Here is a 27,988-nt window from a genome sequence, read left to right as displayed (position 1 = left end):
AGCAAAAGATTGAGGGAGTCATTTGCACAATTCATTAAAAGCCGTTGGAGAAGTACAAGTAAGTCTCCATTAAAACCAGGAATGGGGGGTTCGAAGTGAGCTGCTAAGTTAGGAGTATTGAATCTGCCTCCCTGCCCCCACCTGCTGCTAACTTCTATGCTGTTTCTCACCAGCGTGGCGCTGGACAAGGCCACAGTGCTGCTGAGCATGAAGCGAGGCGTGCGTCTGGACAATGTCTGGGGTGTCGGAGGTGGCCTGAGACCCGTGAAGCAGCTCGTCAAAGAGGTAAGACGGAATTCTTTGGGGGTGGGGCGGGGGCGAGTTGGAACTGTTCTGCCAGCAGAAGTGGGAAGATTGGGGCAAGTGGGGCTGCTGGGCATGGGGGTGGGGGTGGTGGTAAAGGTCGGGGTGGGGCAGCATTGGGTAACTTCATGGGGCTTCTTCCTGTTCCAGCTGCAAAGAAGCACCCTGCCTCCTCAACCTCCCCTTCCCTTTTCGCTATTTTGAGGACATGAACCTAATATGAATTTGACTGTAAACTGTGGGGTGCTAAACAGATGATACCAAAACCTGATTGAAGCTCACAAGGGAGTCAGAATGGCCATCAGACAAATAACCTATGGGGGAGGGTACGTGACCATGGGGGCTTCTGGGGTCAGCCAGGGGCCCAGATATAATATTAACACTTACCCTGGGCTACTCCATCACTAGTGGAACTGGTCAGAGTGTACAGATCTTGACCTAAACTTGTGCTATTTACATCACATAAGCTTGATTTCCATATTAAAAGGAGCTTAATGGTTGAAGCAGGCGGGTGCTTTTGACACCCATCTGTAGATTTTTTCAAAATGGAGCTGGGTCCATTTCTGGTGCTAACAGGGCGGCATGGCTACCGACTCTATTTTCAGATCTTTACTGTGGGTTGAAATTACTGTCCTTCAATACTTTCTCACTGCAGCGATTGTCACTTCACTGATTTGGTAACTCCAATATAGGAGCTCTTCTAGGGACAGATTGGCTAAACCAGTTATTTGTAGTGTTTACACAGTAAACTGTTGCATCAGTAACTGCTTAAATCCATTAGAAAGAAAGGACTTGTGTTTATATAACGTCTTTAATGTGCTAAAGATGTCCCAAAGCACTTTATAGTCAATGAATTCCTGCTTGAGGGCATTACTGTTGGAACATGGTCAAATATGGCAGCCAACTTGTGCATAGTAAAGATTTGGACTTGGCTCGCTCTTTCTTCTGAGTCAGAAGGTTGTTGGTTCAAGTCTCATGCCTGGGACTTGAGCTTAAAATCTAGGCTGACAGTGTGAGGGAGTGCTGCACTGTCGGAGGTGCCGTTTCTTGGAAGAGACCTTAAACTGAGGTCCCATCTTCCTTTCAGGTGAATGTAAAGGATCCCATTGCATAATTTCAAAGAAGAGCAGGGGAGCTTTCCCCAGTTTCCTGGCCAATATTTATCGCTCAACCAACATCAATAACACAGACAATCACATTGTTTGTGGATTTTGCTGTGCACAAATTGATTCTGGTGTTCCCATACTATTGAGAGAAAGCATTTCATTGACTATGAAGCTGTTTAATGTGCAGAGGTCATGAAAGGTGCTATATAAATGCAAGTTTTTCTTTTGTTAGAGCACGCACTGTTTAATGGAAGTTCTGCTATGTACACAGAAGGAGATGGAGTAGCAGTAACCCTTTAAACTCTTCACCAGATGAACCTGTTGCTGAAGGAATACCTGCTGTCTACAGACACAGCTGAAGCTGGGCTCTGCCTGCAGAATCTGGAGGTTCCCCACTTTCACCACGAGCTGGTCTATGAGGTATGTCCTCCATTGTCTCGCTGGATGGTCTATCCTCCCCTATCCCCCCCACTTCCATTCCTTGATCAGCGGATGTACGTAGAGCAGCTGTACCTGCGGTCCCCCACCCCCAACACACATTTAAATACAAAAGCAAAACACTGCATCTGCTGGAAATCTGAAATAAATAGAAAAAGCAGGAAATACTCAGCAGGTCTGGCAGCACTAACAGAAAGATGAAAGGCCACTGACCTGAAACATTAACTGTTTCTCTCTCTGCAGACACTGCTTGAAGCGCTGAGTATTTCCTGCATTTTTCTGTTTCCATTGCTGCAGTATTTTATCTTCTGTCACGCATTGGCTGCCAGTGTCTGGGTGCCGTTCCAGTATCTCGGCCTTAACTCCATGTTGTTCAGTGTGTCCACTTTGTTCCTGGTGCCTCTGTGTCACTCCCCATGATGCTATGACTTCATTAACCTCTAATTCTCTGCTTTGCAGGCTGTACTGATGGTCCTTGAATCCACCAGCAGCAACGCCTCTGACCTGATTGTAAAACTCCTGAAGAGTTTCTGGGAGTCTGGCTTTGTAACTTTCGACCAGATGAACCGGGTGAGTTTGATGAGCAAACACCTCAACACCTCACAATTCTGCTGCTCGCTGGGGAAGAACTGTGGCAACAAAGTCAATTGAAAATCAAAGAGCCAGTCAAATATCTTCTGAATTCTCATTGGTTCAATCACCTTCTTATAGAATCATGCAACACAGGAAGAGGACATTAAGCCAGTCGTAGCTCTTTGAAAGAACTATACAATTAGTCTCACACGCCCCTGGTCTCTCTCCATAGCCTGCTACATCTCTCCTTTTCAAGTATTTGTCGAGTCTTCTTTTGACAGTTACTCTTTAATCTGCTTCCATCAGGCAATGTCCTTAGTTCCTCTATTGAGCTGTTCAAAACTTTGAACACCTCTACTAAATTCCCCTTCTCCTTCTTTGCTGTAAGGAGAACAATTACAGCTTCTCTGTTTTCTCTATATAGCCTTGCAATCTCTGTTTTTTGCTCTTCCCAGTAAGCCCTTGACAGTACCCTCAGCTGCAACAAGTCATTTGACAAATGGAGTGACTTTCCACTGAAGCTAAGATTAGTTTCACAATCTGACTAGCTTTGTTGGAGAAAAAGTAGCTAAGGCATCCAGTGCTGGAAGGGACAGAGCTCCGTTTGAGACACACAACCTAGACTGACATTACCAGTGCTGTACTGAGGGGGTGCTGCATTCTCAGAGATGCTGTCTTTTGGATCAAATGTTAAACTGTCTGCCCTCTAGGGTGGATGTAAAAGATTCAATGAAGATTTGAAGAAGAGCAGAGGAGTTTTTCCCATGGTCCTGTGCGATACTTATCCCTCAAACAACATTATTAGAACAGATGAACTGGTTATGAGTCACATTGCTGTTTGTGGGATCTTGCTTTGCGCAAATTGGCTGTTGTGTTTTGTCTATTGTAACAGTGACTTTAAAAGTATTCCATTGGCTGTAAAGAGCTTTGGGATGTTCTGAGATTCTAAAAGAACCTATATAAATAAATTCTTTCTATGCTTGACTTACTGAAGATGTCATCTTTCTTTACCCCTCCTCCCTTTCTTTTTCCATAGGGATTCATGCGGGTGTTTAATGCCATTCAAGATATCAGTCTAGATGTACCAAACTCTTACAGCACTCTGAAACAGCTTGTGGACCATTGTCATCAGCAAGGGGTCATCACCAAAGCACTCCAAGATCAGTGCCCAACACGGTAGGATATGAAAATGTATACTTGTTAAGAAAAGGGTTGGCACTTAAGGAGTTCAATGCCATAAAATGGATCTTTCAATGCATGTCTGAGCCTCAGAAGATCCAAACATCAGAGGCTGGGAATTCTGCAGTGAGTAATTAACTCCCTGACTCCCCAAAACTTGTCCACCATCTACAGGACACAAGTCAGGAGTGTGATGGAATACTCTCCATTTGCCTGGTTGAGTGCAGCTCCAACAATTCACAAGAAGCTCAAAAAAATCCAGGACAAAGCAGTCCACTTGACTGGCACACCATCCATACATTCACTCCCTCCACCACCGACGCACAGCAGCAGCAGTGTGTACCGTCTACAAGATGCACTGCAGCAACTCACCAAAGCTCCTTCGACAGCACATTCCAAACCTGCAACCTCTACCACCTCAAAGGACAAGGGCAGCAGATGCATGGAAATGCCACCACTTGCAAGTTCCCCTCCAAGTCGCACACCATCCTGACTTGGAAACATGTTGCTGTTCCTTCACCGTCGCTGGGTCAAAATCCTGGAGCTCCCTCCCTAACACCACATGGACTGCAGCGGTTCAAGGAGGTGGCTCACCACCACCTTCTCGAGGGCAACTAGGGATAGGCAACAAATGCTGGCTTTGCCAACGATGCTCACATTCCACAACTCCAATCATCTAAATTGATAGTCTGGGTGGGAGGTGCTGTCGATGGAGCTTTGGTGAGTTGCCGGCAATGCAGTTGTTTTAAGTATTTCTGGGCTGGAGAAAAATCAACTGAGGTTTCCATCTGGTTTTGTTCTAGTAAACCTTTTCAGCCCCTTTTGTGTTTTTCTCTCCCTTTTTTTATAATACAAAGAACAAAACTGAGCCAGTTTCATTAGTTCACTTGTTTTTACTTTTACTGATTGTAACACATTTTAGCATTCGGTATTGCCCAGGAACTTTAGAATAATCAAGAGACTTAGGTATCCATGTACATAAGCATAAAAGCTAGCGGGCAGGCACAAAAAAAGACAAACAAGAAGCTAATGGTATGTTGTCCTTTATTTCAAGAGGGCTGAAATACAGAGGTGGAAGCTATGCTTTAGTTGTACAGAGCCTTGATTAGAGCTTACCTAGAGTAATGGCATTCAGTTCTGGCCACTGCACCTCAGGAAGGATATATTGTTGCGTATAATGTAGAGAGCCCCAAATCAAATCTTTGCAGGCTGCATCCCATGAGTCTCAAAGTTTAAAGTTCTTGTTTGATATGCCAGTGTCCTCTATTTTAACTTGTACACTAACAATATTTTCCTTTAAGGTAGTAAAACATCTAAAGCCTAATCGGATAAAGAATTGGCACGGCCATATAAGGAGATGAGGGGTCAGGTGACAATAAGCATGCTCAAAGGGGTAGGTTTAGGGAATGTCGAGAGATTTAGGGAGGGAGTTCCGGAATTTAAGGCATTGGCACCTGGAGTTATTACCAGCAATGGCCGGGGGGGGTGGAGAGAGAGAGAGAGAGAGAGAAGTCGGAGAGGCAGAAGAGATCAGAATTGGAAAAATGCAGAGATGGTGGGGGGTGTGGGCTGGAAGAGGTGACAGCGATAGTGAGGGGTGAGACCATGGAGGGATTTGAACACAAGGGTGAGAATTTTAAGATGGGGTTGTGGGAGCCAAAGATGGTCAGGAAGCTCAAAAATGATTGGTGAACGGGACTTGGTGTGAGTTAGGGTAAGGGTACGGGCAGCAGAGATTTGGATGAACTGAAGTTTACAAAAGCTGGACGATGAGAGGCTGGACAGGAGAGTATTTGAATAGTCGGGTCTGACTATTGACAAAATCATGAATGAGGGCTTCAGCAGCCAGATGTTTCATGGCAAGGTTTTTGATTGTGTTTCTTTCAAGGTTACATGGCAACGGAAACTACTGGAGATTTCTTTTTTTTTTAGCCAATGCTCGTAGAGGTGCTGCCTCATGGTGGAGTGAGATTCTTTAAAGATCCTTCAGGCACTTCACCTAAAGGGTCACTTGGAGAAAGTACCAAAAAAAAGACTGACAAAGATTACTAAGGTTCTAATTATCAGAAAATAGAAGGCTGAGCAGTGAACTAAATGTAGAGAAGTTGTACTCACTTTTGAGGAAGACCCAAAAAGGGATCATTAATCTCAAATGATCACTACTAAATCCAGTAAGGAATTCAGGAGAAACTTCTTTAGATTAGAATGTGGAACCTGTTATCACAAGGAATAATTGAGATAAACACAGATTTAAGGAGAAGCTGTATAAGTCCCAGTGTCAAATTTGTTTAATTTCACACTCCGTGTAGCACCATGGGTGTTTCCACTATGTTATAGGCATTATATAAATGCAAGTTGTTCTTGTCACGGCTTATTATTTTGTGTGAGGTTGTTTATTTGCTTTGTTTGATGTTGAATCATTTTTTTTTGTAAATTTGTTTTCTTTCTTTTTGACCGGCATCCCCTTGCCCCCAGGGAAGCCATGGCCTTCATGAATGAGGACAGGAATAACTGCCTTATGCAGGCTGCGCAATAAGAGGACCCCAAAAGTTGGAAAAGATGCACCTGAGTGGAGTGGAGCATTCACCATATCCGAGATGCAGCAAGGGTCGCATTTGGATTCCGCAGAATAAAGAATGAGTCAGGCAGAAGGCTCCAGTTAATTGGGACACCTTCCTGTCATGGTTTTAATAATGGAAAACTTGCTAAAAATGTGCTTTTGAACTCAGCTGTGTCCTGCGCTATTTTGATCTAAGCTCAGGTCAGTACTTGAGAACTTGATTTAGAACTGAGGCCAGTGGAATGTGAAGCTTTGAAATGTTTCCAGTCCTTTTGAGGATTTTTTTAAACTCTGGGTGCAGGATAGAAAAATCAACTGTGTAATTGCAATTTGGGGCATTTTCTGTTCTTTATGGCCTCTTGACAATAAAGTTTTACATTTCATTACTAGAGACTGCATTTTTCTAATCCAAACAGCCCTAGGGCCTGAGGTAGATTAACACAAAGGCTGACAGGGCCTGTGCCCAGGGTCAGAAGTGGATTAACACATAAGCAGATGGGGCCTTCACCCAGGCTCAGATGTGGATTAGTACATGGGCTGACTGAGCCTGTGCCCTGGGTCGGAGGTGGGTAAATGCAAAGACCAACAAGACCTGTGCCCAGGGTCAGAGATGGGTTAACACAGGCTGACGGGGCATTTTATGACCTCTGGATGATGTCTGAATGTTTTACAACCAATGATGTACTTTTGAAGTGTAGTCACTATTGTAGGAAATGTGGAGCCGATTTTGCTCAGCAAGGTTCCATAAACAGCCAAGTGACAATGGCTGAATAATCCCTTTTAACAATGCCGGATGAGAACTAAATATTGACCAGGACAGCTGGGAAAACTCCCCTGCTCTTCAAAATTTGTGCAATGGGATCTTTTACACTTGCTTGAAAGAGAAGATGGGACATCAATTTTAAACTCTTGTCTGAAAAAACGCCACCTTGCATAGTCCAACACTCCCTCACTACTGCACTAAAGTGTCAGCCTGGATTTTCTGCTTCAGTGTTTGGAATGAAGCTTGGAAAGGTGGTTTTTAAGAGAAAAAAAAATTTTTTCAACATGGCGGCCATGTAGAACTGAAATGAGAAGTTTCTTCACTTAGACCATTGTGAATCTTTGGAATTCTCTCCCCAGAGCGCTGTGGATGCTCAGCTATTGAGTATATTCAAGGCTGAGATCAGTGGATTTTTGGATTCTGAGGGAATTGAAAGATATGGAGAGAGTGCAGGCAAGTGGAATTGATGTGGAAGTTCAGCCACGATTATGTTAAATGATGGTGTAGTCTCGAGCGGACGTATGGATATCCCTTGCTCCTATTTCTTATATTCTTGGGTTTGTTGTTAACCAGCCTTGCTCAAGAATCTCCACTGTGCTGCATTCACATTCAGTTTTGACCAGAGGTTGCACATGAATGAGGTCAAGGTGGTAGTATGCTATAGTTCACTCGGAATCTGAATTGGTGTGTGCACTGGTGTGTGAACATGCACTTTTCCATGCATGTTGTAGCTTGGAGCCAGGGATGGTGACGGTAGAGGCTCCAACTTTCTTTCCATCACATGGTTGACTAGGAATCTCTCCCACTCTTACCACCTGCCATTGGCATTTGTTGGAAGGATTTACAAGTTGATACTCAACCTGTTTGACAGGGTTATGAACACACCTTCCTTGGCCATCAAATTCTGGAGTGGGTCTCAAACCTGGAGCTCCTGTGCAGGGACACTACCCACTGCACCACAAGACCACCCAGACCAAAGTATTGTATTGTAAAAGATCTGTTTTGGCCTGAAAATAACTGATTCCAAAGATCTGGCCACAGCGAGGGAATTTTAGCAATTAACCGGCAAATGAGACTGTGATGATTTGATGTACTTTCTTACCTCTGCACAATATAATTGCCAATATAACCTACTGTAAACCAAAGAGTAAAACTCTGACTTAAGAACATAAGAAATAGAGCAGGAATAGGCCATTCAGCAGCTTGAATGTGCTCTGTCATTCCATATGATCATGGCTGATCTGATTGTGGCCTTAACTCGACTTTGCTGCCTGTCCCTCATAACCAAAGCTCTGTCTATCTCAGTCTTAAATATATTCAATGATGGTGCAACAACAGCTCTTTGGGTAGAGAAATGGCTGACCCTTTACACCACTGTTGTAGATGGGATCAATGTAAACCAGCACAATTCACTCTTATATTTGTGCTATATAATCTGAAAACTTGAGTCAATCAATATTAACTCAGAGTCTAAATAATAACACACAATCTCTTTCAGTAAGTGATTGATCAAATGGGAGACACAAACAGATCAACCTCTCTACTGATGAGCATTCTCTTGCCCTTTGATTATTGATATGTTGAAGAATCAAAGGAAATATCTTAATGTGGACTAGTTTGTGAATGACAGGTTTCGGAGTATCTTCTCTCACGCTCTTGATGTTTTGAAGTGTGTCATTACCCAATGAACTGTCAAAGAAACAAAGCAGCCATGAATCACTTGCTGTGTACTGTTACTGTCACCTTGCTACTTGCGTTTTGTTGCTGTTGTTACTCTCACTTTGTTGCTCTAGTACTTCCACTTTGCTGTTGTTACTTTATCACCGTTTCTCTGCCTTTATTACTTATTACTTCTGCTTTGTCACTCGTCATTACCGAGCTGGTTACTCAGTTTCTTTGTTACCTTCATCACTTTTGCCTCTCACTTTGTTACTCTAACCCTTTCTTTCTTATCTTTATTACTCTGTCACTGTTATTCTGACCGTGTCTCTCTTACTTTATTGCTCTCACCCTCTCTCTCTCCATTTGATACTCTCACCCTGTCCCTCTAATACTTACCCTACTTCTTTGTTACTCTCGCTTCGTCTCTCTACCTCCGTTCTCTCACTCAGTCCCTCTTTGCTTCTCTCACTCTATCCTTTTTCTCTCACTCTGTCCCTCTTTATTTCTCTCACTGTCCCTCTTACTTTATTTCTCACTCTGTCCGTCTTTATTTCTCTCACTCTGTCCCTCTTACTTTATTTCTCTCCCTCTGTCCATCTTTATTTCTCTCACTCTGTCCCTCTTACTTTATCTCTCTCACTCTGTCCCTCTTTCCTTATTTCTCTCACTCTGTCCCTCTTTCTTTATTGCTCACCCTGTCCCTCTTACTTTATTTCTCTCACCCTGTCCCTCTTTCTTTATTTCTCTCACTCTGTACCTCTTCCTTTATTTCTCTCACTCTGTCCATCTTCATTTCTCTCACCCTGTCCCTCTTACTTTATTTCTCTCACTCTGTCCCTCTTACTTTATTTCTCTCACCCTGTCCCTCTTACTTTATTTCTCTCACCCTGCCCCTCTTACTTTATTTCTCTCACTCTGTCCCTCTTACTTTATTTCTCTCACCCTGTCCCTCTTACTTTATTTCTCTCACCCTGTCCCTCTTACTTTATTTCTCTCACCCTGTCCCTCTTACTTTATTTCTCTCACCCTGTCCCTCTTACTTTATTTCTCTCACCCTGTCCCTCTTACTTTATTTCTCTCACCCTGTCCCTCTTACTTTATTTCTCTCACCCTGTCCCTCTTCCTTTATTTCTCTCACTCTGTACCTCTTCCTTTATTTCTCTCACTCTGTCCATCTTCATTTCTCTCACCCTGTCCCTCTTACTTTATTTCTCTCACCCTGTCCCTCTTACTTTATTTCTCTCACCCTGTCCCTCTTACTTTATTTCTCTCACTCTGTCCCTCTTACTTTATTTTTCCTCACTCTGTCCCTCTTACTTTATTTCTCTCACTCTGTCCCTCTTACTTTATTTCTCTCACCCTGTCCCTCTTACTTTATTTCTCTCACTCTGTCCCACTTCATTTGGTACTCTTACCTTGTCACTCTGTTACTCAGAGATAAAAACAAAAAAACTGCGGATGCTGGAAATCCAAAACAAAAACAGAATTACCTGGAAAAACTCAGCAGGTCTGGCAGCATCGGCGGAGAAGAAAAGAGTTGACGTTTCGAGTCCTCATGACCCTTCGACAGAACTTGAGTTCGAGTCCAGGAAAGAGCTGAAATATAAGCTGGTTTAAGGTGTGTGTGTGGGGGGCGGAGAGATAGAGAGACAGAGAGGTGGGGGGGGGGATGTGGTTGTAGGGACAAACAAGCAGTGATAGAAGCAGATCATCAAAAGATGTCAACGACAATAGTACAATAGAACACATAGGTGTTAAAGTTAAAGTTGGTGATATTATCTAAACGAATGTGCTAATTAAGAATGGATGGTAGGGCACTCAAGGTATAGCTCTAGTGGGGTTTTTTTTATAATGGAAATAGGTGGGAAAAGGAAAATCTTTATAATTTATTGGAAAAAAAAAAGGAAGGGGGAAACAGAAAGGGGGTGGGGATGGGGGAGGGAGCTCACGACCTAAAGTTGTTGAATTCAATATTCAGTCCGGAAGGCTGTAAAGTCCCTAGTCGGAAGATGAGGTGTTGTTCCTCCAGTTTGCGTTGGGCTTCACTGGAACAATGCAGCAAGCCAAGGACAGACATGTGGGCAAGAGAGCAGGGTGGAGTGTTAAAATGGCAAGCGACAGGGAGGTTTGGGTCATTCTTGCGGACAGACTGCAGGTGTTCTGCAAAGCGGTCGCCCAGTTTACGTTTGGTCTCTCCAATGTAGAGGAGACCACATTGGGAGCAACGAATGCAGTAGACTAAGTTGGGGGAAATGCAAGTGAAATGCTGCTTCACTTGAAAGGAGTGTTTGGGTCCTTGGACGGTGAGGAGAGAGGAAGTGAAGGGGCAGGTGTTGCATCTTTTGCGTGGGCATGGGGTTGTGCCATAGGAGGGGGTTGAGGAGTAGGGGGTGATGGAGGAGTGGACCAGGGTGTCCCGGAGGGAGCGATCCCTACGGAATGCCGATAAGGGGGGTGAAGGGAAGATGTGTTTGGTGGTGGCATCATGCTGGAGTTGGCGGAAATGGCAGAGGATGATCCTTTGAATGCGGAGGCTGGTGGGCTGATAAGTGAGGACAAGGGGGACCCTATCATGTTTCTGGGAGGGAGGAGAAGGCGTAAGGGCGGATGCGCAGGAGATGGGCCGGACACGGTTGAGGGCCCTGTCAACGACCGTGGGTGGAAAACCTCGGTTAAGGAAGAAGGAGGACATGTCAGAGGAACTGTTTTTGAATGTAGCATCATCGGAACAGATGCGACGGAGGCGAAGGAACTGAGAGAATGGGATGGAGTCCTTACAGGAAGCGGGGTGTGAGGAGCTGTAGTCGAGATAGCTGTGGGAGTCGGTGGGTTTGTAATGGATATTGGTGGACAGTCTATCACCAGAGATTGAGACAGAGAGGTCAAGGAAGGGAAGGGAAGTTCAGAGATGGACCACGTGAAAATGATGGAGGGGTGGAGATTGGAAGCAAAATTAATATATTTTTCCAAGTCCTGATGAGAGCATGAAGCGGCACCGAAGTAATCATCGATGTACCGGAGAAAGAGTTGTGGAAGGGGGCCGGAGTAGGACTGCAACAAGGAATGTTCCACATACCCCATAAAGAGACAGGCATAGCTGGGGCCCATGCGGGTACCCATAGCCACACCTTTTATTTGGAGGAAGTGAGAGGAGTTGAAGGAGAAATTGTTCAGCGTGAGAACAAGTTCAGCCAGACGGAGGAGAGTAGTGGTGGATGGGGATTGTTCGGGCCTCTGTTCGAGGAAGAAGCTAAGGGCCCTCAGACCATCCTGGTGGGGGATGGAGGTGTAGAGGGATTGGACGTCCATGGTGAAGAGGAAGCGGTAGGGGCCAGGGAACTGGAAATTGTTGATGTGACGTAAGGTGTCAGAGGAATCACGGATGTAGGTGGGAAGGGACTGGACAAGGGGAGAGAGAAGGGAGTCAAGATAACGAGAAATGAGTTCTGTGGGGCAGGAGCAAGCTGAGACGATCGGTCTACCAGGGCAGTTCTGTTTGTGGATTTTGGGTAGGAGATAGAAGCGGGCCGTCCGAGGTTGGGCGACTATCAGGTTGGAAGCTGTGGGAGGGAGATCCCCAGAGGAGATGAGGTCAGTGACAGTCCTGGAAACAGTGGCTTGATGTTCAGTGGTGGGGTCATGGTTCAGGGAGAGGTAGGAGGAAGTGTCTGCGAGTTGATGCTCAGCCTCCGCGAGGTAGAGGTCAGTGCGCCAGACAACAACAGCACCACCCTTGTCAGCGGGTTTGATGACAATGTCAGGGTTGGACCTGAGAGAATGGAGTGCACCAGCCTCCGCATTCAAAGGATCATCCTCCGCCATTTCCGCCAACTCCAGCATGATGCCACCACCAAACACATCTTCCCTTCACCCCCCTTATCGGCATTCCGTAGGGATCGCTCCCTCCGGGACACCCTGGTCCACTCCTCCATCACCCCCTACTCCTCAACCCCCTCCTATGGCACAACCCCATGCCCACGCAAAAGATGCAACACCTGCCCCTTCACTTCCTCTCTCCTCACCGTCCAAGGACCCAAACACTCCTTTCAAGTGAAGCAGCATTTCACTTGCATTTCCCCCAACTTAGTCTACTGCATTCGTTGCTCCCAATGTGGTCTCCTCTACATTGGAGAGACCAAACGTAAACTGGGCGACCGCTTTGCAGAACACCTGCGGTCTGTCCGCAAGAATGACCCAAACCTCCCTGTCGCTTGCCATTTTAACACTCCACCCTGCTCTCTTGCCCACATGTCTGTCCTTGGCTTGCTGCATTGTTCCAGTGAAGCCCAACGCAAACTGGAGGAACAACACCTCATCTTCCGACTAGGGACTTTACAGCCTTCCGGACTGAATATTGAATTCAACAACTTTAGGTCGTGAGCTCCCTCCCCCATCCCCACCCCCTTTCTGTTTCCCCCTTCCTTTTTTCTTCCAATAAATTATAAAGATTTTCCTTTTCCCACCTATTTCCATTATAAAAAAACCCCACTAGAGCTATACCTTGAGTGCCCTACCATCCATTCTTAATTAGCACATTCGTTTAGATAATATCACCAACTTTAACTTTAACACCTATGTGTTCTATTGTACTATTGTCGTTGACATCTTTTGATGATCTGCTTCTATCACTGCTTGTTTGTCCCTACAACCACACCCCCCCCTCCACCTCTCTGTCTCTCTATCTCTCCGCCCCCCACACACACACCTTAAACCAGCTTATATTTCAGCTCTTTCCTGGACTCGAACTCAAGTTCTGTCGAAGGGTCATGAGGACTCGAAACGTCAACTCTTTTCTTCTCCGCCGATGCTGCCAGACCTGCTGAGTTTTTCCAGGTAATTCTGTTTTTGTTTTTTCACTCTGTTACTCACCCTGTCTCTATGTAACCATGTCTCACTTCCTTTGTTACTGTCATCTTGCCTCTTTGTTTTTCTCGTTCTGTCTCTCTTCCTTTGTTACTCGCTGTCACTCTTAGCTACTCCCACCCTGTCACTTTTCCTTTGTTATTTTCTTCTAAATCCTTTGTTACTCGCTCCCGGCCACTCTTGGTTACTCTCTCTCTCTCTCCCGCCTACGATTCCGCCTTCAGTTTCGCTTTCACTTTGCTGCTGATAGTTTCAGTTCATTTCGTCTCCCTCTCCATCCCGGAGCTGGACCTCCTCTGGATTTGGAGTGTATCCCGACTGAGCGTTTTTGGAGCAGAACCGGAGCAGGTTGGTGTGAACGGAGCTGCTAATCCCGAACTCACTGCGGATAAAGCCAGTTAAATCCCGAGGTGAAGTTCATCCTTTAGTTTCTGAAAGCATTTCCGATTGACTGGGATATGTGTGGGTGTGCTTCGCGATTCAGTTCAATGATCAGCCTTTGTGCACTTAGCAGAAATATCACTATTCGACTTCTCTTCAACGTATTAGTGCAGAGCCAGGAGCAGGAATGGGATGGAGTTTGCAGCTTTGTGCTTACCCGTGAACTCATTAAGCTAAAACAAAAACAGAATTACCTGGAAAAACTCAGCAGGTCTGGCAGCATCGGCGGAGAAGAAAAGATTTGACGTTTCGAGTCCTCATGACCCTTCGACAGAACTTGAGTTCGAGTCCAAGAAAGAGTTGAAATATAAGCTGGTTTAAGGTGTGTGTGTGGGGGGCAGGGAGAGAGAGTGGTGGAGAGGGTGTGTGGTTGTAGGGACAAACGAGCAGTGATAGAAGCAGATCATCAAAAGATGTCAACAACAATAGAACAAAAGAACACAGGTGTTAAAGTTGGTGATATTATCTAAACGAATGTGCTAATTAAGAATGGATGGTAGGGCACTCAAGGTATAGCTCTAGTGGGGGTGGGGAGAGCATAAAAGATTTAAAAATATTTAAAAATAATGGAAATAGGTGGGAAAAGAAAAATCTATATAATTTATTGGAAAAAAACAAAAGGAAGGGGGAAACAGAAAGGGGGTGGGGATGGAGGAGGGAGCTCAAGACCTAAAGTTGTTGAATTCAATATTCAGTCCAGAAGGCTGTAAAGTGCCTAGTTGGAAGATGAGGTGTTGTTCCTCCAGTTTGCATTGGGCTTCACTGGAACAATGCAGCAAGCCAAGGACAGACATGTGGGCAAGAGAGCAGGGTGGAATGTTAAAATGGCAAGCGACAGGGAGGTTTGGGTCTTTCTTGCGGACAGACCGCAGGTGTTCTGCAAAGCGGTTGCCCAGTTTACATTTGGCCTCTCCAATGTAGAGGAGACCGCATTGGGAGCAACGAATGCAGTAGACTAAGTTGAGGGAAATGCAACTGAAATGCTGCTTCACTTGAAAGGAGTGTTTGGGCTCTTGGATGATGAGGAGAGAGGAAGTGAAGGGGCAGGTGTTGCATCTTTTGCGTGGGTATGGGGAGGTGCCATAGGTAGGGGTTGAGGAGTAGGGGGTGATGGAGGAGTGGACCAGGGTGTCCCGGAGGGAATGATCCCTAAGGAATGCCGCCAGGGAGGGGTAAAGGGAAGATGTGTTTGGTGGTGGTATCATGCTGGAGTTGGCAGAAATGGCAGAGAATGATCCTTTGAATGCGGAGGCTGGTGGGCTGATAAGTGAGGACAAGGGGGACCCTATCATGTTTCTGGGAGGGAGGAGAAGGCGTGAGGGCGGATGCGCAGGAGATGGGCCGGACACGGTTGAAGGTCCTGTCAATGACCGTGGGTAGAAAACCTCAGTTAAGGAAGAAGGAGGACATGTCAGAGGAACTGTTTTTGAAGGTAGCATCATCAGAACAGATGCGATGGAGGCGAAGGAACTGAGAGAATGGGATGGAGTCCTTACAGGAAGTGGGGTGTGAGGAGCTGTAGTCGAGGTAGCTGTGGGTGTCGGTGGGCTTGTAATGGATATTGGTGGACAGTCTATCACCAGAGATTGAGACAGAGAGGTCAAGGAAAGGAAGGGAATTGTCAGAGATGGACCATGTGAAAATGATGGAGAGGTGGAAATTGGAAGCAAAATTAATAAATTTTTCCAAGTCCCGACGAGAGCATGAAGCGGCACCGAAGTAATCTTCGATGTACCGGAGAAAGAGTTGTGGGAGGGGGCGGGATGGGACTGGAACAAGGAATGTTCCACATACCCCATAAAGAGACAGGCATAGCTGGGGCCCATGCGGGTACCCATAGCCACACCTTTTATTTGGAGGAAGTGAGAGGAGTTAAAGGAGAAATTGTTCAGCGTGAGAACAAGTTCAGCCAGACGGAGGAGAGTAGTGGTGGATGGGGATTGTTCGGGCCTCTGTTCGAGGAAGAAGCTAAGGGCCCTCAGACCATCCTGGTGGGGGATGGAGGTGTAGAGGGTTGGACGTCCATGGTGAAGAGGAAGCAGTTGGGGCCTGGGAACTCGAAATGTTGATGTGATGTAAGGTGTCAGAGGAATCACGCTTGTAGGTGGGAAGGGACTGGACAAGGGGAGAGAGAAGGGAGTCAAAATAACGAGAAATGAGATAAAAACAAAAAAACTGCGGATGCTGGAAATCCAAAAAAAAAACAGAATTACCTGGAAAAACCCAGCAGGTCCGGCAGCATCGGCGGAGAAGAAAAGAGTTGACGTTTCGAGTCCTCGTGACCCTTCGACAGAGGCAGGCCGTCCGAGGTTGGGTGACTGTCAGGTTGGAAGCTGTGGGAGGAAGATGTCCAGAGGAGGTGAGGTCAGTGACAGTCCTGGAAACAATGGCTTGATGTTCAGTGGTGGGGTCATGGTCCAGGGAGAGGTAGGAGGAAGTGTCTGCGAGTTGACGCTCAGCTTCCGTGAGGTAGAGGTCCAGTCTAATCCTGCTTGCACACTCTTGATCGGTAGTCTTACACTTCAGGTGCAGACCTAAGTATTTTTTTAATGCAACAAGGGTTTCTTCCTCTATCAATCTTTCAGGCAGTTAGGTCCAGACTTCCACCATCCTTTGGGTGAAAACATTTCACCCATTCTGCCAAGCACTTTAAATCTATGGTCCCTGGTTATTGACCTGAGCAAAATAGGTCCTTCCTATCCACACTATCCAGGCCCCTCATCATTCTATACAGCTCATTTAAATCTCCCCTCAACCTCCTCTGTTCCAATGAAAACATCCCCAGCCTATTCAATCATTCCTCATAGTTAAAGCGCACATCCCTGGCAACATCCTTGTAAACCTCCTCTGGAGAGTGGAAGATGGGAGATAATTGGAATTGCCCAATTTGGAGGTGATAAAGGTACAGGTGATGGTTTTGCAGCATAGGCTAAGACAGGGGCAGAAATAGGTTATGTTATATCGATGGGAGTCAGTGGTCTTGTGATGCAGAGGAAATGGGGACAGTAGTGAAGAATCCTGCTTCCTGACATCATGGAGTAGGCTTCGTGGTCTTGAGTATATTAAGAGCAAGTCTTTATTAACAACTCATAACTGTATACATACTTACAGTAAAGGGTACAGATATGGAGCTGACTCCATCCTAGGTCTTCACCCATCTCTGTCTATCCCTAGACTGACCCTGCTCTGGCTCATGTGCCTTCGTATATCACTGTATGGGTGGTACTGTTCTCAGTTCCACATTAACTCTGTATGTACCAGACCCTACAAGTAGCTCAACACATGGTTGAATTTCTGAGGAAGTGGGCATTCTGCATCAACCTGAGACAGTGGCCGGGGAGAGGTTTGAAACTGATGGCTAGGGAATAGAGATTGCAGTGGGGATCAAAGGCAATGGTTTCGGCCTTGTCGATATCTAGTGGGAGGAAATTGGGGCTCATGGCTGGATGTTTGACTATACCCAGCTTATCATAGTTGTTAATGTACTTGCGGAAGGTGATTCAATGTCTGCAGATGATATCAAAGGTTAATAGAAATAGGAAGGGTCCAAGAATAAATCCTTGGGGAACTCCAGAGTTAACCTTTCTGGAGTGGGAAGAGAAGCCAGTGTTGGAGGTGCTCTGGTTACAATTGGATAGGTCAGAGTGAAATCAAGGAGTTTAGTCCTATTGAGCTGGATAACAGAGGAGGGGTGATGACGAAGGATGGTCTGGTCTACCTTGTCAAAGACTCCAGGGAGGTCAAGAAAGATGGAGGGAAAATGCACTATGGTCACATAGAATGGAATTTGTAATTTTGGCTTGGGCAGTTTTAATGGTTTTAGTAGGGATGGAAATCTAAATGGATATATTAAAAATGGAGCAACAGGAAAGATAAACATGGATTGGTTTTATTCAGAGGCTGGGGGAAGGGTTGATGATGCTGGGGGATAGACATTACCATTGTCATAAATACCATCCTCCTGCCCGGCTACTGTTTTAAGCTCGACTACACTATTTTCAACCCCAGGCCAAACTGCTAACCCCATTTGTTCCCCTTCACAAATGCTGCTCACTTCTCCTTCAGTGACCTTACTCCTGCCACCTTTATTTAGCCCATCTCCTAATACCTCATACTCGACTTTGTCATGAAGAGCACCTATTCCTAATTCTGTTCCTTTGTCCATATCTGTCCCACCTCAGCTCTTTCTCATCCATGTTTCTGGCATTTCTAGACTTGACCATTCCAATGCCCTCCTGGCCAGTCTTCTACATTCGATCTTCCCTAAATTTGAAGTCATCCTAAACTCTGCTGCTTGTGTCCTCATTTGCACCAAATGCCATTTACTCATTATCCCTGTGCTCACCAATCTACATTAGCTTCTGGTCAAACAATGCCTCGATTTTAAAATTCTCACCCTTGTTGACAAATCGCTCTATGGCCTCATGCCTCCCAATCTCTGTAATCTCCTCCAGCTCCACAACCCTCCGAGATATCTGTGCTCCTCTAATTCTGTCCTCTTCAGCACCTCTGATTTTAATCGCTCCACCATTGGTGGGTGCATCTTGAGTTGTCTGGGCCGTAAGCTCTGGAATTTTCTCCCTAAATCTCTCTGCCTCTCTACCCAACTTTCCTCCTTTAAGATGGTCCTTAAAACCTACCTTTTTGACCAAGTTTTTGACATCTGCCCCTAATATCTCCTAATGTGGCTCAATGACTTGTTTTGTAATCCCCCCCTGAAGTGCCTTAGCATGTTTTATTGCATTAATGGTGCTGTATAAATATAAGTTGTTGTTGCTGGTCACACCCAGGCTGGATTATTTCTTGCTCTCCTGTTTTTGTCTTCTCTCTTTCCATACACCTCTTCTCATTCAAAACTCTTGCTGCCTTTTTCTTCACCTGCACAAAGTTCCAGCACATTTCGCAAACCTACAAACCTGATACCCCAACATCTCAAATTTAAAATTCTTATCCTCCGGTTTAAACCTCTGCCTTGCCTTATTGTTTCCTATCTCTTTAATCTCCTCCAACTTTACAACACCCCAAGAACTCTCTGTTCCTCTGACTCTGGCCTCCTGCGCTTATCCCTCCATTCCTCCCACACCATTGGCTGCTGTGGCTTCAACTGTCAAAAGTTTCACTTGCTGGAATTCACCCCTTAAACCTCTCAAATTCTCCAGCTCTCTCCTTCCTTTTAAGACCCTCCTTAAAACCCATCTTGCCATCCAAGGCTTTGGTCACCCCCTCCTATTGTCTCCTGCTCCAGCTTGGACTCCAGTCTCTTGGGAAGCGGCATGGGCCGTTTTCCCTATGTAAGTGCAAATGATTGTTGCCATAATGCTTGTTGGTGGGGAGCAGGTCTGTGGTCTGTACACTCGCAAAGTGGAGGAGAGTCCAGAATGTGACTGTGCTTCCAGATAAATACAGGAGAATTCAAACAACCTACTTTCATTTGGCAAATTGTTCATAAATTTAACTCGACCATCAACAATGGCAAACATTTAAATGTTTCAATTCCTTACGCTCTTCTCTCCATCTGCAGTGTGGCCAAGGTTTTCCACTTTTTGTCCTCTTCTATTCTTCATTGAGTTATATCATCTCCAAACTTGGCATTGTTCAATCGGTGATATTTCTACCTCTGTACAGTCACCATTGTCTGTTGCTTGCTGTACTGTCTGACTACAGTAGTATGCATTTAGATAGGGCCCCTCATGTGCAGGAGACCCCTCAAAATGCTTTGCAATAACACATGATGAAACAGTGGTGGCTGATGAGGAAGGGCAAAGAGATGAAAGTTTGGATGGGCTAGTGCTGAAATGACCAAAGAGAATGGAGCAAGTTGGTTGAAAGCCGGGAGAGGGACGGAATTGAGTAGGGAGTCCTGGGGATAGGGGGTGAAACATTATTTCAGTGAGTGAGTGGTCAGTCTTTGGACAGGCCTGAAGGAATTAGAGTTGATTCACTCCAATGCCAGTTCAATAAATTTATCTCAGAAAGTAACATTTTGAGATAGATGACATGAATAAATTGGCTGGCTTGGTGGAAGGTGAACCAGGTGGACCATGGAGTCCCCATCATTGGTCCCAAAAAACAAGATGAACACAGTTGCTATGCTCAGGCTCCATGTTTCTACACGGGGGAGGGGAAATCAGAGGCAGATCCTTAACTATCACTTCCTCATTGACTTAGGTGTGTGAAGATGTGTGAGTAGCTGCCTGACTGCCCTTTCGCTCAGAGTTGGTGTATGAAACAGGAGGAAAAAAAAGCAAAAAAAAAATGAAATTAATTTGTGAAAAGGTCAGGAAGAGCAGCTAGTGTTTCTGTTTTAGCCACGATTTCCCAGTAGGCCTGTTCAGGCAACTGCAGCTCAAGAACTCAAGAGGCCAGCAACAACATTAATGTGCATTTATCCAGCACATTGAATGTAATGAAATGCTCCAAGGTGCTTCACATGAGCATTATCAAGCAAAATTTGACAATGAGCTGCATCAGGAGATGTAAGGACAGATGAACAGAAGGTTGGCCAAAGAGGCAGGTTTTAAGGAGTGTCTTAAAGGAGAGAAGCAAGGTAGAGAGATGGAGAGGTGACAGGCAGGAATTTTAGAGTTAGGGGCCTAGGCAATTGGAGGGACCAATGGTGGAGTGATTAAAGTCGGGGATGCGCAAGAGGCCAGAATTAGAGGAGCACAGATATCTTGAAGGGTTGTGGGGCTGGAGGAGATTACAGAGATAGGGAGGGGTGAGGCCATGGAGGGATTTGTAAACAAGGATGAGAATTTTAAAACTGTGGTATTGCTTAACTGGGAGCCAACCTAGGTCAAGCACAGGGGTGATGGGAGAATGGAACTTGGTGCGATTTAAAACACAGGCAGCAAAATTTTGGATGATCTCAAGTGGGTGAAAGATCAGAGGCCGATGAGGAATAGTCAAGCCTAGAGATAATAAAGGAATGGATGAGGGTTTTAGTAACAGATGAACTGAGCCTGGGCAGAGTCGGGCGTGTTATGAAATAGGCAGCCTTCGAAAGTTCTGTCTCCTTAAGTTTGCCTGCAGTTTTCTCCCCTGCTTTGTTGGGTGGTCACTCAACGCTTTCAAGTACCCCACAGACATGTGAAACTGGGCACTGAGTGTCAGTGGATTGTGCAGCTATAGGAGGTATTTTAACTCGAGCCTAATCATGCCCTAATTTCACATTTAAAAAAATTCATTTATGGGATGTGGGTGTCGCTGAGTGGGCCAGCATTTATTGCCATCCCTAATTGCCCTTGAGAAGGTGGTGGTGAGCTGCTTTCTTGAACCACTGCAGTCCCTGTGGTGTAGGTACATCCACAGTGCTGTTAGAGAGGGAATTCCAGGATTTTGACCCAGCAACAGTGAAGGAATAGCAAAATACTTCCAAATCAGGATGGTGAGTAGCTTGGAGGGGAACTTCCAGGTGGTGGTATTCCCATCTATCTGCTGCCCTTGTCCTTCTAGATGGTAGTTGTTGTGGGTTTTAGAAGATGCTGTCTAAGGAGCCTTGGTGAATTCCTGCAGTGCATCTTGTAGATGGTGTACGCTGTTGCTACTGTGCGTCGGTGGTGGAGGGATGGAATGTTTGTGGAAGGGGTGCCAATTCAGTGGGCTGCTTTGCCCTGGATGGTGTCAAGCTTTTGGAGTGTTGTTGGAGCTGCACTCATCCAGGCAAGCAGAGAGTATTCCATCACACTGCTAACTTGTGCCTTGTAGATGGTGGTAGGCTTTTGGGAGTCAGGAGGTGAGTTATTCGCCACAGGATTCCTAGCTTCTGACCTGCTCTTGTAGCCACAGTATTTATGTGGCTAGTCCAGTTCAGTTTATGGTCAAAAGTTTTTGCAGAAAATAAGAGCTCATGGCATAGGGGTAACATATTGGCATGGATAGAAGATTGGTTAGCTAATAGGAAGCAGAGAGTTGGCATAAATGGGTCTTTTTCTGGTTGACAAGTGCTGTGCCACAGGGATCAATGCTGGGGCCTCAACTTTTGACAATTTGTATAAATGACTTGGATGAAGGGACTGAAGGAATGGTTGCTAAATTTACTGATGACACAAATATAGGTAGTATAATGTGGGCAAATGTGAAATTGTTCATTTTGACAGGAAGAATAAAAAAGAAGCTTATTATCTAAATAATGAGAGATTGCAGAGTCTGAGATTCAGAGGGATCTGGGTGTCCTAGTGCATGAATCACAGTATGGTATGCAGGTAGAGCAGGTAATTAGGAAGGCTAATAGAATGTTATCATTTATTGTGAGGCGAATTGATTACAAAAGTAGGGAGGTTATGCTTCAGTTGTATAGGGCATTGGTGAGACCACATCTGGAGTATTGTGTACGAACTGGTCTCCTTATTTAAAGAAAGATGTAAATGCGTTAAAAGCAGTTCAGTGAAGGTTTACTAGACTAATACCAGGAATCCAGGAATGGGTGGGTTGTCTTATGAGGAAATGTTGGACAGGTTAGGCTTGTATCCACTGGAATTTAGAAGAGTAAGAGGTGATTTTTAGTTGAAACCTTTAAGATCCTGAGCGGTCTTGACAGGGTGGATGTGGAGAGGATGTGGGGGAATCTAGAACTAGGGGTCACTGTTTAAAAGTAAGGGGTTGCTCATTTAAGATGGAGATGAGGAGAAATCTTTCCTCTCAGAAGATTGAGAGTCTTTGGAACTCTCTTCCCCAAAAGGCAGTGGAAGCAGAGTCTTTGAATATTTTTAAGCCAGAGGTAGATAGATTCTTGATTAATAAGGGGGTGAAAAGTTGTCAGGCATAGGCAGGATTCTAGGTTTGAGGTCACATTCAGATCAGCCATGACCTTATTGAATGGCAGAGCAGGCTTGAGGAACAGAGTGGCCTACTCCTGCTGCTAATTCGTATGTTCGTATGTAACTCCCAGGATGTTGATAGTCAGGCATTCTGCAATGGTAATGCAATTGAACATCAAGGGATAATGGTTAGATTCTCTCTTGTTGGAGATGATCATTGCCTGGCACTTGGTGTGGCACAAATGTTACTTGTCAGCCCAAGCCTGGGTATTGTCCAGGTCTTGCTCCATTTGGACATGGACTGATTCAGTATCTGAGGAGTTGCGAATGGTGCTGAACATTGTGCAATCATCAGCGAACATCCCCACTTCTGACCTTATGATGGAAGGAAGGAAGGAAGGTCATTGATGAAGCAGCTGAAGATGGTTGGGCCTAGGATACTACCCTGAGAAACTCTTGCAGTGATGTCCTGGAACTGGGATGGTTGATCTCCAACAACCACAACCATCTTCTTTTATGTCAGATACCTGCACCTAAGGGTACCAGATAGTGATGAGAAGTGGAGGCTCTGGTTGAATTTCCAAATTTCTAGTTTTAGGATGCTAAGGCCAATTTTGGGAGCCCAACATCTGCCCTGGTTCAAGTGACTGGGAATGGAAGCAAGAGCTTCCCTGCTCCATATGGCCTACCTGTGTAAAAAGATGAACTGAATCATTAAAGAACCTTGCATTTATATTCCTATTGAGCATTACAAATGGGATGCTTTCTGAAATTATTAGAGATTGACTAACAAGATCTAGTCAAGCGGCAACCAACATGATAGGAAGCAAACTTAGAGCTCAGAGTTTTTTTTCATCCAGTAGCTCCTATGTTTGTAGAGCTGGGATCCTTGAAGCATTTTGGAAAGACTTGCAAGTAGCAGAATTAGCATTGTTCAGAGCTGATTGTAATTACCTTAATCTCCATCTGAATCCTCACATCCACGTTGTTTCCACAGGGAGGACTTGCTGCCAGTGTGACTGAACAATGAGTGGGACAGGTAATTCTGATACTATTTAACAAAAACTTAACAAATTGACATTTACAAGTAGGAAAAGACCTTTAGGCTCTTGTAGCCTGATTTCAATACTTTTTCCTTTCATTATTGTTCACCAAATATACATTGCCATCCATTATTCCTTCAGAACATCAATTTCTTCATTATTGCCAACAATTTGTCTCAGTGATGACATACATCACATCTTCCAAACCACCCATCTTTCCTTCAAATCCATCCTTCCTTCAAATCCACTCCTCCTTCCTTTATTACCGTCACACCCTGCTCCATTATCATCTCTCTTTCAGGATCTTACATGCCATCATTTATTGCTATCTATTTTCACATTCCCCTCTTCTCAATCCTGGTTCCATGTGAATGCTGATAAACCAGCGGCTAAGCAACTCTTCAGCAATGATCTTAACACTAATGAAAGTGAACTGCTTCCATGGAGTGATATAATATCTCCTCAATCCCTCTCTCACAGTATGGCCCAGATTTTCCAGTCTCTGGAATGTCGGAGACTGGACATACAACCCAAAGCATGCATCAGGATCTCTTGGAAGTCCCAATGCACCGACTCTGCAGGATTGCCCGGGAAGTTTGAACTTCTGATGGGTGATTCCCCTGCTCCTGGGAACCCTCCCTTAATGTCTCCAACTTTGAGTTAGAGTCGGAGACTTCAGACAGTCCTGATTTACTTACCTGGATAGTTACCCAGGAAATGTTAGTCAGAAAAATCCTAGTCTAACTCCTGGGTAACTATGCAACTGACACCTCCAACTACCCTCACCACATCCCTGTCCCCGCTGTCCACCGACCCACACAACTCCCGCCGACTTGACCTGACTCCACCCCTGACCCAACCCAACCTGACTAGCCCCCACCACCCGTCTACTCCCATCCATGTGGGTACCAATGACATAGGCAGCACAAAGAAGGAGGACCTAGGCACCAAATTAAGAAGCAGAACCTCAAAGGTCATAATCTCTGGATTATTACCTGATCCACATGCAAATTGGAATAGGACTCGATCCACATACCCACCTCACCCCACTACTACGCTACCCACCTGCCATCCTGCCCACCTGCGACCCTGCCCACCTGCCACCTTACTGCCTTACCCACTTACCTCACCAACCATACTCTTTTACACACCTACACAGTCTGAAACTTATGCACTGACATTCTGAAAAGATGTATAAATGTCCTAGCTTTTCAGTGTTTTTAGCAAACACTTACGAACATATGAAATAGGAGCAGAAGTAGGCCATTCGGCCCCTTGATCCTGCTCCGCCATTCAAAAAGATCATGACGGATCTGTTTGTGTTCCAAATTCCACATTCCCATCTATCTTCATAACCTTTGATTCCCTTGCCTACAAGAATCTATCTACCTCTGCCTTAAAAATATCCAATGACCCTGCCTCCAGCACCTTCTAACGCAGAGAGTACTAAAGTCACACAACCCTCAGAGAAAAAATTTCTCCTCCTCTCTGTCCTAAAAGGGCGATCCCTAATTTTAAAAACAGTGACCCCTAGTTCTGGACCCACAAGAGGAAACATCCTTTCCACGTTCATCTTATCAAGACTGTTCAGGATCTTATATACTTCAATGAAGTTACCCCTCACTCTTCTAAACTCCAGTGGAAACAAGCTCGGCCTGTCCAACCTATCCTCATAAGACAGCTGCTCCAGGTAACAGTCCAGTAAACCAACTCTAAACTGCCTCCAACACATTTACATCCTTTCTTATATAAGGAGACCAAAACTGCACACAGTATTCAAGATGTGGTCTGACCAATGCCCTGTACACTGAAGCAAAATATCCTTACTTTTATGTTCAGTTCTTCCCATAATAAAGGATAGCATTCCATTAGCCTTCTTAATTACTTGCTGTACCTGCGTACTAATGTAATGCATGCACAAGATCACCTAGATCCCTATGCGCCTAGGAATTCTGCAGTTGTTCTCCTCTTAAGTAATACTCTGCTTTTTTATTCTTCCTGTCAAAGTGAATAACTTCACATTTTCCCACATCATACTACATCTGCCAGATTTTTGCCCACTCACTCAACCTATCTATATCTGTCTGCAACCTCCTTATGTCCTCTTCACAACCGACTTTCCTATTTATCTTTGTGTCATCTGCAAATTTAGCTACCATGTCTTCGGTCCCCTCATCAAGTCATTGATATAAATTGGAACAAATTGAAGCCCCAGCACCCCTGTGGGACTCCATTCGTCATATCCTGCCAATCAGAATGAGACCATACTTCCTGTTTTCTGCCAGCCAGCCAATCTTCTATCTATACTAATATCCCCCTACACCAAGAGTTTTTATTTTCTGCAATAACCTTTGATGTGGGACCTTATCAAATGGCTTTTGGAAATCCAAGTACAGTATGTCTACAGGCTCTTTCCTTCACACTTTTATCTCCCGGCTCCTCACTCGATCCTTCTTATGCTCCTTTATCTCCCAGCTCCTCTCTCTCCCCTTCTTGTGCTCCTTTATTTCCTGGCTTCTCTCTCACTCCTTCTTGCACTCTTTTATCTGCCGGCTCCTCCCTTGCTCCTTCTCGCACTCCTTTATCTCCCGGTTCCACTCTCGCTCTTTCTCACACTCTTTTATCTCCCGGCTCCTCTCTCAGTTGTGCTATTTCTCTCTCACTTTTGTCTCCTAGCTCCTCTCTCACTCTCATTCTTTCTTGCGCTCTTTTATCTTCCTGGCTCCCTTCTCAATCTCGCTCTTTGTCACGCTCTTTTATCATTCAGGCTCTGCTCTCCAAAATAGGTCGGCAAGTGTTGTAAAAAAGGGGTGTAGCTTGTCTAACCTCCCCTGATGACCCAGCACTACGAGGAAGCAGTTAGCTTGAAGCTAGGCTCCGCATTTCTGAAGAAGCAGGGATCAGAAGACAGAGCCAGAAATGAAGAGTTCCCGCTTGGCACAGGAAAATAGGAGAGGAGCAGAAATCCAAAGGTGATTGTCACTCCTCGGAAGATTCAGTCCATGAACTCCTCATTACCTCTCTCACGGTGTGATATAATATCTCCTCATACCCTCTCTCACGGTGTGATGTAATGTCTCTTCATTCTCTCTCTCATGGTGTGATGTAATACATCCTCATTCCCTCTCTAATGATATGATATAACATCTCCTCATTCCCTGTCTCACGGTGTGATGTAATATCTCCTCATTCCCTCTCTCAAGTGTGATATAATATCTCTTCATTCCGTCTCTCACAATGTGATATAATATGTCCTCATTCCCTCTCTCACAATGTGATATATGTCCTCATTCCCTCTCATACTTTGCGATATAATATCTCCTCATTCCCTCTCGCACAGTGTAATATATCTCCTCGTTCCCTTACTCATGGTGTGATATAATATCTCCTCATTCCCTCTCTAAAAATGTGATATAATATCTCCTCATTCCGTCTCTCATGGTGTGATATAATAGCTCCTCATTCCCTCGCTCACTGTGTGATGTAATATCTCTTCAATCACTCTCTCACAGTTGAGAGAACATCTCCTCATTCCCTCTCTCACGCTGTGATGTAATATCTCCTCATTCACTCTCTCACGGTGCGAAATGATATCTCCTCATTCCCTCTCTCACTGTGTGAATAATATCTCCTCATTCCCTCTCCCCTGTCGTGATATAATATCTCGTCATTCCCTCTCTGACGGTTGATATAATATCTCCTCATTCCATCTCTCACGGTGTGAAATAACATCTCCTCACTCCCTCTCTCACAGTGTGGTATGATATCTCCTCGTTCTTTCTCTCACAGTGTGATATAATATCTCCTCATTCTCTCTCTCACGGTGTGATATAATATCTCATCATTCCCCCTCTCATGATGTGGTATAATAGCGCCTCATTGCCTCTCCCCTGTTGTGATATAATATCTCCTCATTCCCTCTCTCACGGTGTGATATAACATCTCCTCATACCCTCTCTCACGGTGTGATATAATATCTCTTCAATCCCTCTCTCATGGTTGATATGATATCTCCTCATTCCCTCTGTCACGGTGTAAAATAATATCTCCTCATTCCCTCGCTCACCCTGTGTTATAATATCTCTTCAATCCCTCTCTGACGTTTGATATAATATCTCCTAATTCCCTCTCTCACGGTGTGATAAATTATCTCCTCATTCCCTCTCTGGTGGTGTGATATAATATTGCCGCATTCCCTCTCCCCTGTCGTGATATAATATCTCCTCATTCCCTCTCTAATGGTGTGATCTAATATCTCCTCATTCTTTCTCCCCTCTCATGGTATATTATCTCCTCAT

General features: G+C 45.0%; 2 protein-coding genes across 6 annotated transcripts in view; both read left to right on the top strand.

Moving 5' to 3' along the window:
* Positions 1-6,545, top strand: part of LOC121280711 (programmed cell death protein 4-like) — a 31,451-nt gene extending 24,906 nt beyond the window's left edge. The window contains exons 7-11 of the mRNA XM_041192828.1: positions 174-285; positions 1,722-1,829; positions 2,307-2,417; positions 3,457-3,596; positions 6,075-6,545. Of these exons, the coding sequence (XP_041048762.1) occupies positions 174-285; positions 1,722-1,829; positions 2,307-2,417; positions 3,457-3,596; positions 6,075-6,135 (532 nt within the window). The 3' untranslated portion in view covers positions 6,136-6,545. The remainder of the gene's footprint in view (positions 1-173; positions 286-1,721; positions 1,830-2,306; positions 2,418-3,456; positions 3,597-6,074) is intronic.
* A 6,820-nt stretch (positions 6,546-13,365) lies between these two features.
* LOC121281213 (apoptosis-associated speck-like protein containing a CARD) overlaps positions 13,366-27,988 on the top strand; it is a 32,600-nt gene continuing 17,977 nt past the window's right edge. The window contains exons 1-3 of one of the 5 annotated variants that reach the window (XR_005943836.1): positions 13,366-13,857; positions 23,645-23,686; positions 26,458-26,662. Coding sequence is in view for 4 of the 5 variants with exons in the window: in XM_041194000.1 (XP_041049934.1) it covers positions 23,674-23,686 (13 nt within the window). In the remaining variant the exon portion in view is untranslated. Of the gene's footprint in view, positions 13,858-16,197; positions 16,253-23,644; positions 23,687-26,457; positions 26,663-27,988 lie in introns of those variants that run through there. The other 4 variants (XM_041194000.1, XM_041193999.1, XM_041194001.1 and 1 more) reach the window with 4 other exon arrangements.

The sequence above is a fragment of the Carcharodon carcharias genome, chromosome 8, assembly GCF_017639515.1.
Source record: "Carcharodon carcharias isolate sCarCar2 chromosome 8, sCarCar2.pri, whole genome shotgun sequence".
Lineage (NCBI taxonomy): Eukaryota > Metazoa > Chordata > Chondrichthyes > Lamniformes > Lamnidae > Carcharodon > Carcharodon carcharias.
This window is presented reverse-complemented; position numbering and strand designations above follow the sequence as displayed.